Raw genomic sequence first — 13,685 nt, 5'->3', positions numbered from 1 at the left:
TCAAAAAAAAAAAAAAAAAAAAAAAAAAGAAAAAGAAAATGGAATACAGACACTAAACCACAGTACAGAGGCCATTCCCCTGTCTCCTTCTCTTAGGATATAGTAAAAAGGTCCACTTCTGTGAGCAGTCCCAGTGTCCGAGCCAAGATTTCTTGGTTATACTTCCAATAATGGTGACACTTTGGCCACAGGAGTTCCACTAGGCGACAGGGTGGCCAATGTGGTGAAATCCTGTCCCTACTAAAAATACAAAAATTACCCAGGTGTGGTGGCAGGCGCCTGTAGTCCTAACTACTCGGAGGCTGAGGCAGGAGAATTGCTTGAAGTCACCTGGGAGATGGAGGTTGCAGTGAGCCGAGATCATGCCACTGTCCTCCAGCCTGGATGACAGAGTAAGCCTCTGTCTCAGAAAAACAAACAAAAAAACACAGAGTACTTTTGTAGTATTTCCTGGGTCTTAAGCTATATATAATGTTTCAATCTTTTCTAAAATCCATTGGACACACATACATTCTTGGGTTTCCTACATATAGGTACACTGATGAACAAAAATTTTAATTCCTAATTAGCCAGTAGGAATTCCATAGATCGGCTCTGGAATACAATCATATTTATTTCTATAAGCCAGAATCTTCTTTTTCTTTGAGGTCAATCTCCTTTTGTGTAACCTTAAAACTAGCTTCCATCACCATGTCAGCAAAAACTAGTATTTCCTCACTTTGCTACCTTTGCATTTTTACATGTTCCTGTTACACAGTTTATGGTGCATTCTGCCTAGCTGTGTACTTATCTGTCCCCAAACCAGTCCCTGGGAGTCTGAACGGAGAAGAGGGATAATGTTATTTATCTTTGACGCCACTGTCTCTGATACATTATGAACACTCAACGAAAGTTTTTGTTGACTGATTCATGTCTTCAGATTTATGTTCTTTCTTTTCCCCTCACTCCTTTCACAAGACCTGAGTACAAGACCTGTGGCATCCTATACCAGCAGAACGTCGACAGTGTCTACCATAATAATGATGATAATATAATGACAGTAATAATTGCTTATATCAGTTGACCCAATTACTTTGTAAATTATCTGGTGCTGTTCTAAGCACTTCATATGGATTACTTTCATGGCAGATGAAGAGACTGAGGCATAGAGAGATTAGATAATTTGCTCCAGGGACATGGGCACTCGGTAGCAGAACAAGGCTCCTGACCAAGTCTGACTCTAGAGCTGGTGCTTGCAATTACCATAATGCCTGGGTTTACCCAATCGCTTGTCTCGTACTCCTTTATTTGCATCTGATAATTGTGAATTCATTCCAGAGGAATACTAAGAACTCTGGTTAATTTATTAACCAATTATTTTCATTGACTTTATCCTACAAATTTATTATTGGATCCTCTGTGAAATTAATTTGCAAAACTTGGGTATACAAAGTTAAAATGTTTCTTTATTGCACTAACCCTCAAAGCCTTTAGTATCAAAGCATTTTGTGCGTCTCCAAACGGGACCTTTGTGTATACTGTTTCCCAAACTTATTTAACTAGAGATGATTTTTCCCCCATAAGACTCCTTTAGCTTATTGAAGAATTAGGGTTTTTGGTTTTTTAACATAATTTGTAAGAGAAGCTAGCTAATGCCCTGTGTGGTGCCCAAGAAATCGCTCAGCTTTTACGTATTTAGGTAAATCCTTACTTTTGACCCTTTCTTATTTAGTCTTAAATAGGTTGACCACTTACATTCTGGGTCAGTTACAGATCTGTTGTCATAATGTAATTACTAACAGCACTGTTTCCAAAGGTATTCCATTTAGATGATAAATTATATGATTACTCTAATCATAATACTTGCTTTCCCATTAAATAAAGACCTATCTTACATACTTGCTACCTTCTCACCACTCATTGAAGGACTCTTACTGATAATGTGTGTGTGGGAACGAAGGTCATAGCCCATATTTCTCCAGCATTTACCATTTTATGTCATAGTTTTATGTGAAATTATGGACACATACACAGTTTATATTTTTGTGTAAGTTAAAAGTTGCATTTCTTAAGAATTGCAAGACTCCAAGACTTCTTTGCATTGCTCAGTATCTATTCATGTATTTGCTTAGTTATGCAGGGAGGAAAAAAACAAATCTAAGTTGTCTCTTGGAAGCAAGGGCAAGGGTTGAGGTTCGGAACTGCAGTGGATGGCTGCACACTCTCTATTTTCCACTCTGTGTATTTACATTCTGACTTTTGAACAATGTAAGTATATTGTCATCTTAGGTTACATTTTAAAATGTTTAAAAACTGCTCAGATTCTTCCCTGGAAACTATTTCAAGCTCAGTTGGGTTGATCTTCCTTATGGTCTGTTTCTTCCCTGCAGGGGGACCTGGTCCCTTTCTTTTATCTTATTTCACTTAGCCATACATTATTAGATCTTTCCATACTTTCAAGAAGCAGCTTCTTTTCTCATGTATTCATGTATTATAATGTAACAGCTTGAACACATCTGAGTTCAAGTTTGTCTCTGCCACTTACTGTATGACCTTGACCTAGTAACTTTATTTCTCTGGGGCTCAGTCACCTCATTTGTAAAATGAGTATAATAATAACTTCTTTCCCAGGGTTGCTATAAGATAGTGGCTCACACCTGTAATCCTAGAACTTTGGGAGGCTAAGGAGGGTTGATCTGAGGTTGGGAGTTTGAGACCAGCCTGGCCAACATCACGAAACCCCATCTCTACTAAAAATACAAAAATTATCCAGGCATGGTAGTATGCACCTATAATCCCAACTACTTGGGAGGCTGAGGCAGGAGAATCGTTGAACTTGTGGGGTAGAGGTTGCAGTTAGCTGAGATTATACTACCTCACTCCAGCCTCAGCGAAAGAGTGAAACTCCATCTCAAATAAATAAATAAGATAACACAAGTTCTAGGCAGTTCCAAGGATAATGTTGTAGAAATTCAAAAAATGGTGACTGCTGTTATTATTATCACTTACTGTTATCATCACTGTAATCATTATTGCCTAAGGCAACCAATGAGTCTTGTAGATATAAACCTCTGGCTCTAACTTTGGGTAACCGCAAAATTCATTTCCCAATAACCTCTATCCTAATATTTTTAAGACTGACAGTTTTTGAGATTCAACCATACTGCTTTATATGGACATCACCAAACTTTCTTCCATTTCTGGTATCAGACCAACCTAGAAGCAGCAGGAATATTTTGTCAGATTTCATGCCATAAAGAAGGCATCATATGATTCCTGAGGCAGATTGATAGAAAAAGAGCAAAGATGGGATCTAATATGAAATTAGAGGAGTTGAAACTCAGGAAATGACATTTTCAAAATCATCACAAAACTAAGCCACAGGAATAAAAGACACACCGTTGAACAATCATGATGAAGAGATTCCAGAATTAAAGCCTGAGATCACACAGGATAAGGCTTCATTGTGTTTTCTTCAAGGCATAATTTTTCTTGTCCACACATTTGACAGATAGCGAATGTAAGGAGAAATGGTCTTGGACACTGCTGGGTAGTTTTAGATTTATAAGCCATTACATCTCATTTAAGCTACACCAACTTGAAATGACCTCCAACGTAGAAGATGAGAAAACTGTGTTTCAAGAAAAATAAAATAAATTGCGCCCAAGTTTACAACCTGGGACTCTTGACTTTGAGCCTTTTGTTTCCATCCATGCTGTTCTTACTTGGCTTCATGCCTTGCTGTTCGATCTCTGGTTCTCTGGAAGGCTTTGGAATCTCTGTGTGAGAGCGCTGTGACTTCTAAAGTGATCTCGTCAGCCACTGTGGCTTTAACTGTGGGTTTTCACTTTGGCTTTATTTTTGGCCCATTTCCTTTGCATCTTGCTGCTCTTGCACAGCTTTTCATGGATGTTGACTAGGCTTTTCCTCTTGTTGTTTTATAGTAGGCTGTCATTCTGTTCATGATAGGGCAGTTTTCTCCAGGCAGAATACCCTTATGTGAACTATCAGAGTCCTCGTAATACTGTATCTATTGCTAACAAGAAAGTAAGCACCTTAAAAAAAGAGAAATTCCCTTCTAAAGAAAGTGTTTAGTATGTTATATATTTTAAATGTCATTATGAAAGAGAAAATATAATACCTTATTAACTGAACTATGTGAGGTCTCTGTTTTCACCCAACCATCTGACATTTTGCATCTCAGTTCATGATACTATCAGAAGGAAGGAATTTTGACCGAATGTGATTCTGTACTAAGGAGCATCAGAATGTATTTGAAGTTTAATTTCTTGTGTTCTTTAACATATGAAGAAGGCTGTTCTGTGGCAGGGATTGTGTGAGACACATCTATATGGTCCATTTCTGTTTATCTTTGGAACAACTCCAAGAAGTGGGGATCATTGTTCTCATCTTACAGATGAGGAAGCCAAGTCCCAGTAATATCCCTGAGCAGTATGGCAGTTCATGGAACCATTAGCTATGGAGTATTTGGACTTTTATAAGTATACTCTAGTTTTCTAGGACACTGGGGCAATAAGTTGCCCAGAAAAATAACCCTAGGACATTAAAGGTTCATACTGCAATCTTTTTTAAAAAATGTTTTTGGTGAAAAACATTCTAATATGTGTTACAGGGTATGTTTTATAAGAGGATAAACTCATGACTCATATAAATACAAATTCTATGTATTGAGAATTTTACTTATTAATTGATTAGGGAACCAGTAAGCTCTTACAGTTGGTTCAAAGGAGAATCTTAAGAGCAGGCAAACAGGAAAATCAAGAATCAATTGTAACTACACTAGACAAATTTTATGTGTATCTGTATGTACAAGAGCCATTTGCAATATTATGAGTTTTCTACAATTTACAGAGTTGTAAAATACCTAAGCGAAGGACAATAAAGGGAATCTGGAAGAGTATGTTAGACAATTCCTAATACTTCCTTGAAAAGAACCCAGTGGGTTTTTGTGAGGGGTAGGGGGTGGGGGGAGGAGCATTTCAAAATCACCATTTTATCTGACATGTCTTCTTTACTATGTTGCCTTGTAAGGTGAGCATGTATTTTTCTGCAGTATGAGACAGACTTAGCTTGCCACTGTGATGGTGCCTATCACTGGTTCTTAACCAACTGGGGGGATGTGCTTGTACTCCAAAATGTGCATTCCGTATCAGGTTAAGGACCACAGATGTATTGATTCTCCCAAGACTATGTTCTGTGTGGCAGCTTCCATCTGTGTGACATAAGGCCAATTTTAGGACTAAGGTAGCTGGGACTTGTCTTCTTTCTCCGGATAATAAGATTGCCTCCAGCTTCCTGCCATGGTTGTTGATTCTGACCCTTCCAGGGCAGCCTTCTTTAGAGTTCCTATCTGTATTGCTTCTACTGGTGCCCCCTCCCTCCCTCTATCCCTCCCTCCCTCCCTCCCTCCCTCCCTCCCTCCCTCCCTCCCTCCCTCTCTCTCTCCCTTCCTTCCTTCTCCCTCTCTTTCCTTCTGTTACTTCTTCTCTATGCTGTTGATTTTTTTAGTTTGATTTTGAGGATGGAAGCTGCTGTCACAGACATATCACCAGCCACTCTGGGTGTCCCTTGCTTTTCTCCAAAGCACTGCCAAATCTCAGTGTAGGGAGGTCAGTGCTTAGCCTGCTGACTTCTCATGACAGGGTTCGTGGTTTTTTCTGGCTACTTTCTTATCACCAAAGCTGGCTTTTTACTAAGTCCCATTAGATTTAGAATTATTTAGATGCAAGAGAGCTAAGGTTTTTATATATTCATTTAAAGAACTTTGATTAACAGACAACAGCTAGACATGCTTTTCAAATTATTTTCTTTTCTGTCCTTCCTAACATTGGACCCCTGGATCAAATTTCAACTAGGCAAGAATTTACTTGCATGTACATCTGTTGCCATGACCATTAAAGAGTCCCAAGTATAATAGATTTGAGGGGGGAAATTATGTATTTACTGGGAAGACTGTAAAGAAAATGACTTGAGTACTTTATTAGAAAATTCTCAGTTGGAGTTGTTACAGGCATTTTCGTTAATTTTCATAAAATTATAGTTATTCATTAATATTAAAGGACTTGGCCGGGCACAGTGGCTCGCTCACACCTGTCATCCCAGCACTTTGGGAGGCTGAGGTGGGTGGATCACCTGAGGTCAGGAGTTCGAGACCAGCCTGGCCTGGCCAACATGGTAAAACCCTGTCTCTACTAAAAAAATACAAAAATTAGCCAGGCATGGTCACGTGTGCCTGTAATCCCAGCTACTAGAGGGGAGCTGAGGCAGGAGGATTGCTTGAACCTGGGAGGCAGACGTTGCAGTGAGTGGAGGTCACACCACTACACTCCAGCCTGGGCAACAGAGTGAGTCTCCATCTCAAAAAAAAAAGGACTTTTCTCTTTTTTTCCTTCTGAGCATATTTTTCTTGTATATTTGGGTCAGTATTTTATTTTTACCATATTTATTTCTAACTATAATTTTGATGCTAAAGCCAGAATTCCCTAAATATCAGTTTGCCTTATAGTAAATGTTGCTGAAATGGACAAAGGAAGAGATACAGAGACAGAGAGGGAGGGAGGTAAGATATAAGTAATGTAAAATAACATTTACACCCTATTTCTAGAAAACAATCTTAAACAGTTTTAATGTGGTGGTAGTGCTTTGTATGTTTTTTTAAATACAACATTATTTTTCATTAATGAACAATTTACATGTCTGTTTCCAAACACAAGTGAATTCATCTTAAGAGGCAAATCACTGAATGAATATTTTCAGTACTTTCTCCTTGGGGAGCATCTCTTGTTTACATTTTAGTTACTTCCCAGGGCATGCCTTAGGTCTTTCCCTCTGGCACATGTTTAAACATAGCTCCGGCCAGAAGTAGAGGTGGGCCTGTGTTTAATCTCCTACTACAGTTCAAGTCAGAACTACACCTTGCTTTTACTCTAAATATTTGCGTTATTGTCCTTGGATGTTTCCTCATTGTGCACAACGAATCTCTCCTTTTTAAAAGAACTGGTTGATGACAGTAAGAGAAATTTATACTCTGGAGTGCACTTGGAAGAAAACCACATGTTTAGTGAGGTGAAACAAATACTGTTTCTCTACCTTTTAATACAAACAAACAAAAACACCCACTAATGTATTTACAACTCTCATTGTATAGGCCAACATGTTTTCATAGAGAAGTATTTAAGTATATGTGGATGAGATAGGGGAAATTGATTTCTGCTTCTGTACCGGGCACTCTCTAGGCCTGCAAGATGACACAGTGAACATGATATTACAGAATCTTTGCTCTCAGAGTTTAAATCCTAGTAGGGAGAGGCAGACAATAAAAATGTAGGCAAATGATGAGGATTTAAGGAACAAGGAAGTGTGATAGTTAGCAAAGAACTTAAATGGAGCATCTTTTTTTTTCTTTTCTTTTTTGAGACAGAGTCTTGCTCTTTCACCCAGGCTGGAGTATAGTGGCGTCATTATAGCTGACTGCAGCTCTGCAGCCTTGAACTCCTGGGCTCAAACAGTCCTTCCACCTCAGCCTCCTGAGTAGATAGGACTTACATGCCCAGCTAATTCTTTTATAAGTTTTTTGTAGATGCAGGATCTTGCTATGTTGCCCCAGCTGGCCTCTAACTCTTGAACTCAAGTGATCCTCCCACCTTATCCTCCTAAAGTGCTGTAATTACAGGTGTGAGCTACTGCACCTGGCCCCATCTGCAAATTTCATTTTTTAAAACTCTGGCTAGTATGTGAAAAGAGATGGAAAGGGATTTGGACTAGGCAACTGCCCATGGAGATGGAGGGAAATGGATAGAACTCAGAGAAATGAGGGAGGACGGTGGAATGGAAAGAACTTAATAATGGACTGGGTAAGAGACAGAATGGTATGGTGGAAGATCCCCAGGTCTCTGATTTGATTGAACAAAAGGTTGGAAGGGATGCTATTAATTGAGATCATAAAGAGTGACAGAGGAACACTTAGTGGGAAGGCGGGAGAGAATCAGAGATCAGTTTTGATACATTTGAGATGCCTGCACAATAGCCAAGGAAAAGAAAAATCTTGAATGCATTTACAAAATGAGTCCGGAAAGGAGGTCAGGGCAGATTTATAACTATGGGAGTCATTGGCTCATGGGTGGTGTCTGAAGCTGTGGGAGTGGATGAGATCACACAGGGGTGAGGATAGACTGAAGGAGAAAAACTTGGTCCAGGACTAGCTGTAAGATACAACAGACCTTTAAGGGATCTGGTAGAGTGTGTGGAAGTGACAAATGAGCCTGAACAGGAATGGCTAACAGCAGTTAATTTGCAAGAAAAAGAAACATACTTCATGAGCACAGACCACACATCCCTGGCCAGCGACTCTCAGCCACAAGCCCCAGTTGGCTCCAGAAAAGCTTTCTCTAATGCTGGAAAATAAATCTACTCATGCATGTTCTTCTTGGTGGAGGAGGAGAAGAACTTCAGATGGTGGAGGGGGACAAAGAGCTTCAACCTCACTTAAAAAGATGACTTCACTGGAATAATACAAAGGATAAAAGGAAAGTGTGACACAGCTGCTGTGTTTCTGGATCAGGATTTGAAGTTCCTCTAAGACAAATATGAAAGCCTCAGAGATCAACTTCTCTATCTTGGTTCATACTTGATTACCAGTAAACAGGGAATGATCTTGCTTAGTTGGCAGTAGATATGCCTTTTACACAATCTCTTGCAGGAATTTGAAGTGCTGTATGATAGAGTTTTTGTTTTCCATATTTGAAGTTGAATGCGACATTGAGATTTAATCAGAAACTTAGCTGAGAAGAGGTGCAAACTTGAAAGTCCAGCCTTGGATTAAGGAGAAATACTATGAATACCTCTCCCTCTGGTTTCAGTATTTCACAACATAAAGTATGTCCAACTGATAGACTTGTAGTAAATCCCAGGTAAGATATTTGTAGACTATGCCATGTTCTTAAACATTAAAAACACAGTAACATTTCAACTTTATATGGAACGTATTACTGAAATCCTAGTTATTTGCTGTGCAGCTGAAATTGGTTGGGCATCCCTATATAAATCAAGTTAGTTGATTTTTTTTTGAGGTCTGTATCAGGAGTTCTGAGATGAAAGATGGTCCGTGGTTTTAATATGATACAGTTAGCTACATGTGTGCCATTTCTTTTGACATAAATTCTTTAGTGTGACTTAATTTTTAAACTCGTTTGCAAGTCATTGAAGAACAGAAATAGAAACGGACTTCTGCTTAAACGATAAAAACATAAAAGAACTTGGAAACTTCTACATGAAGTTGGCTGTTTCTCACACATTTTCACTTTCCTTCTCTTTTTCAAAATATATTTTAGTTCTGCAGTTTCAGTTCATGTTTCAGAAGTTTAAATATCAACATTTGTGAAGACACCCTTTCTCATTCGATCGAGACATTCTTTTAAAGGATGTATGACACTGTATTTTTAAATGACACTTGGGTCATAAGGAACCATTTTGAGCTACCTATACTATATACTATGAACTACTTTGGTCCGAATTTTTCAAATTTAATTTGGTTCTTCTTTTTCTCAATTTAATTTAATTTAATTGTTTTCTGAGACAGGGTCTCACCCTGTTGCCCAGGCTAGAGTATAGTGGTTTAGTCACAGGTCACTGCGGGCTGAACTTTCCAGGCTCCGATGATTCTCCCACCTACACCTCCCTAGTAACTGGGACTACAGGTGCATGCCACCACACTTGGCTAATTTTTTTTTTTTTTTTTTTTTTGTAGTTTTTTGCCGCAATGGGGTTTTGCTATGTTGCCCAGGCTGGTCTCAAACTCCTGGGCATAAGCGATCCTCTCACTACCTTGGCCTGCCAAAGTGCTGGGATTATGTAGGTGAGAGCCACCACACCAGCCTTTCCCCAATGTTAAATCCAACATGGCAGTTCTGCATTAAGGGAGTCACTCTTCTTATATGTCCTCCCAGCCTGGATTTTGAAGCAGCTGCCTTTTTGCTTCCTAATGATACTAGCCTATCCAAACTAGAAATAATCTTATATTATCATTGATGCCTTGACTCATTTGTATGTATCTGTATTTTTAAGCTTTTTATTTTTCATTACAAAATGACTGCTTTCCAACACCCAGGACTAGGCTTAAACACTGGCATATATGGAGAAAACACTTGTCCCTTGACTCAGAGATGGAGTAGACACCCGAAGAATTGCAGTTCTTAATCCTTTGGAGAAGCAGGAGAAAGCACAGTTGTAGAGGAGTAGCTTAAAGATTGCTACATGGGCCAGACACAGTGGATCATACCTGTAATCCCAGCACTTTGGGAAGCTGAGGTGGGCAGATCACCCAAGGTCAGGAGTTCGAGACCAGCCTGGCCAACATGGTGAAACCTCATCTCTACTAAAAATACAAAATTAGCAGGGCATGGTGATACACACCTGTAATCCCAGCTACTCGGGAGGCTGAGGCAAGAGAATCACTTGAATCCAGGAGGTGGAGGTTGCAGTGAGCCAAGATCGTGCTATTGGACTCCAGCCTGGGGGAACAAGAGCAAAATTCTGTCTCAAAAAAAAAAAAAAAAAAAAAGCAAAAAAAGATTGCTGCATGCATGGAGTGGGGGGAATAGTGGTAGATAAAATGTAAACTTGGTTTGGAGAATAAACATTTATTGAGCATTTTCACTAACCAGCTCTAGGCTAGGAAGATTATATATAGTGTCTCTTTTATATGATACGTACAACCATTATAATGTATATTGTAAAGATCTGTCAGAAGTTATAATTCCAAAAGTAAACTCTAAGCAACATCTTTTTCAAAGTATATTTCTCATGTGGCACATTTCATTAGCTGACGAAAAAGGTTATTTCTCCAAAATGTATAAAAATGTAAAGTGAACAATGACCATTCATCAGAAATAGCAAGTGACAGTGAGCTCTCCAAGGAGTACTTCTTTCTTCTCTTTTTTTTCTTTTTTTGAGACGGAGTTTCGCTTTTGTTACCCAGGCTGGAGTGCAATGGCGCCATCTCGGCTCACCGCAACCTCCGCCTCCTGGGTTCAGGCAATTCTCCTGCCTCAGCCTCCTGAGTAGCTGGGACTACAGGCATGCGCTACCATGCCCAGGTAATTTTTTGTATTTTTAGTGGAGACGGGGTTTCACCATGTTGACCATGATGGTCTCGATCTCTTGACCTCGTGATCCACCCGTCTCGGCCCCTCAAAGTGCTGGGATTACAGGTGTGAGCCACCATGCCCGGCCCTAGTCCTTCTTTCTGACAGTCAACTTCTGTAGGTTGAAATTCAGGCTGGTTAGGACAGGCAAATTGGTGGGCGCTGGCCAGTGCTTGAGAAATTTGACTTTTTGCAACTGCATTATAAAACAAGGCTCTCCTTTTGATTTGCTTCCATGAATCTGCCATTTTATTCAATATTATGACTTTACTATTTATTCTTCCATTTAAATGAATTTAAGTTACTTCTGGTTGCTGCTGCCAGATGACAGGTGTAGAGCTGATTTTGTATTTTTGTTTTGTTCTGTTTTGAAGCAGTAGTCTCGCTGTGTCACCCAAGCTAAAGTGCAGTGGAGCAATCTCAGCTCACTGCAACCTCCACCTCCTGAGTTCAAGCAATTCTTCTGCCTCAGCCTCCGAAGTAGCTGGGATTATAGGCATGTACCACTGCGCCCATGTTGGCCAGGCTGGTCTCAAACTTCTGACCTCAAGTGATCCGCCCACCTCAGCCTCCCAAAGTGTTGGGATTACTGGGATGAGCCACTGTGCCCAGCCTAAAATTCTTTTCTGAACAGAGACTAATGTCAGTAAATGGAAGACAAACCACAAATAGTGGGAAAACGAGGAAAAACAGTGCTCTCTAATATCTGTTTTTAGTTCACTTCTCTTGCTGATGTTTACTGATTGTTAATTCTTTTCTTCTCCTTTTTTTTTTTTTTTAGTGGCCACAGATGTCTTTAATTCCAAAAACCTGGCCGTTCAGGCACAGAAGAAGATCTTGGGTAAAATGGTGTCCAAATCCATTGCCACCACCTTAATAGACGACACAAGCAGTGAGGTGCTGGATGAGCTCTACAGAGTGACCAGGGAGTACACCCAAAACAAGAAGGAGGCAGAGAAGATCATCAAGAACCTCATCAAGACAGTCATCAAGCTGGCCATTCTTTACAGGAATAATCAGTTTAATCAAGATGAGCTAGCATTGATGGAGAAATTTAAGAAGAAAGTTCATCAACTTGCTATGACCGTGGTCAGTTTCCATCAGGTGGATTATACCTTTGACCGGAATGTGTTATCCAAGCTGTTAAATGAATGCAGAGAGATGCTACACCAAATCATTCAGCGTCACCTCACCGCCAAGTCACATGGACGGGTTAATAATGTCTTTGATCATTTTTCAGATTGTGAATTTTTGGCTGCCTTGTATAATCCTTTTGGGAATTTTAAACCCCACTTACAAAAACTATGTGATGGTATCAACAAAATGTTAGATGAAGAGAACATATGAGCACATGAGTTAAGACTGTGACTGATGATGATTTATTTGAAGATGGAGCACTGCTGATTTATGAAGGAAAAAATAATTTTCTAAACATTACATGTATTTCAGAAAGACTTTGCCCAATTTGGTTGTCAGACATAATGATTTATTTGAAAGCTTGTTTTATTTGAAGAAAAGCATATCTCGAAAAACTCTGGTTACAAGCTTCCTAACGGGTAACAGACCATGGGAGAGATGTGTGGTTGGGTAATGCAAATGTAGTTATACAAAGAAAAATAGATATGGCTCCAGACCCGAACACTTTTTTATAGGGCAGTTGTTGTGTTGGTGGCACATTGGATATTTCTAACATGTACAAAGTTATGTATTTTGATTTACTTTCATTTCTTGCTATGTAGATGTACTTTTCTTAAAATGCCAGGAACTTTCTCTTGCTATCATTGCCCCTTTTAAAACAATCCAATTTTCATGTCTACGGCTGCTTGTGTTTTGTTAAAACGAAAATGGCTTATCTGAAATCGGTACTGTGGAAATGAGCTCTATTAGCTATTATGAATAATGTCCAATATAAGAATACGCTTCTGGAATTGAGTTCTACTTTTAAGTACCAATGATACTTAAGCTTTTCAAAAATGTAATGGTGTATCATTGCCTTGAAATGCTTGCTTAGGGCTTCTTTTATGTTATCTTAAAATGTGCTAGTGAATTCTCCATTTTTACATCCATTTCACATGTAAGAGACAAAAAATCTAGATTGGTCTTGATATTGGGATAATAAAAAGTAAGTAGCATTAAGAAAGGTAAAACAACCTTCATCTTACAGATAAACTCATTAAAACAATGTAGGGGAATGAGGGGCAAAGGGGAGAAAAGACATTGCTAAAGAAGATGAGCATAAAAATGAGTGCATTTCAGTGTTTAAGAAGGTTTGATAAATAAAGAATGTCACTTTTTTATTTAACTGATAAGGTTTTTGTTATTTTTTGCTTTGATGAGTAAACCAAAAAATATTTGCATTTCAAGCAGTGTGCATGTTTCTATATAATTTTCTGTGTATAAATAATAAAGTAGGCATTTGCTTATTTTGTAAAAAAGAAATGAAAATCTGCTGGCCAGCTATGTCCTCTAGGAAATGACAGACCCAGCCACCAGCAGTAAATATTTGCATTGTCACTGTGTCTATGATTTTTTTTTTTTTTTTTT

General features: G+C 39.0%; 1 protein-coding gene across 5 annotated transcripts in view; it reads left to right on the top strand.

Moving 5' to 3' along the window:
• TNFAIP8 (TNF alpha induced protein 8) overlaps window positions 1-13,443 on the top strand; it is a 125,657-nt gene extending 112,214 nt beyond the window's left edge. For all 5 annotated transcript variants that reach the window (XM_010339525.3, XM_074382288.1, XM_074382264.1 and 2 more), the window contains exon 2: window positions 11,923-13,443. In XM_010339525.3, coding sequence (XP_010337827.1) covers window positions 11,923-12,488 — 566 coding nt within the window. In that variant the 3' untranslated portion in view covers window positions 12,489-13,443. The remainder of the gene's footprint in view (window positions 1-11,922) is intronic.
• The last annotated feature ends 242 nt before the right edge of the window (window positions 13,444-13,685 follow it).

Source organism: Saimiri boliviensis, chromosome 1 (assembly GCF_048565385.1).
Source record: "Saimiri boliviensis isolate mSaiBol1 chromosome 1, mSaiBol1.pri, whole genome shotgun sequence".
NCBI lineage: Eukaryota > Metazoa > Chordata > Mammalia > Primates > Cebidae > Saimiri > Saimiri boliviensis.
Note: the sequence above shows the minus strand (reverse complement) of the source record. Positions and strands in the feature narration are given on the sequence as shown.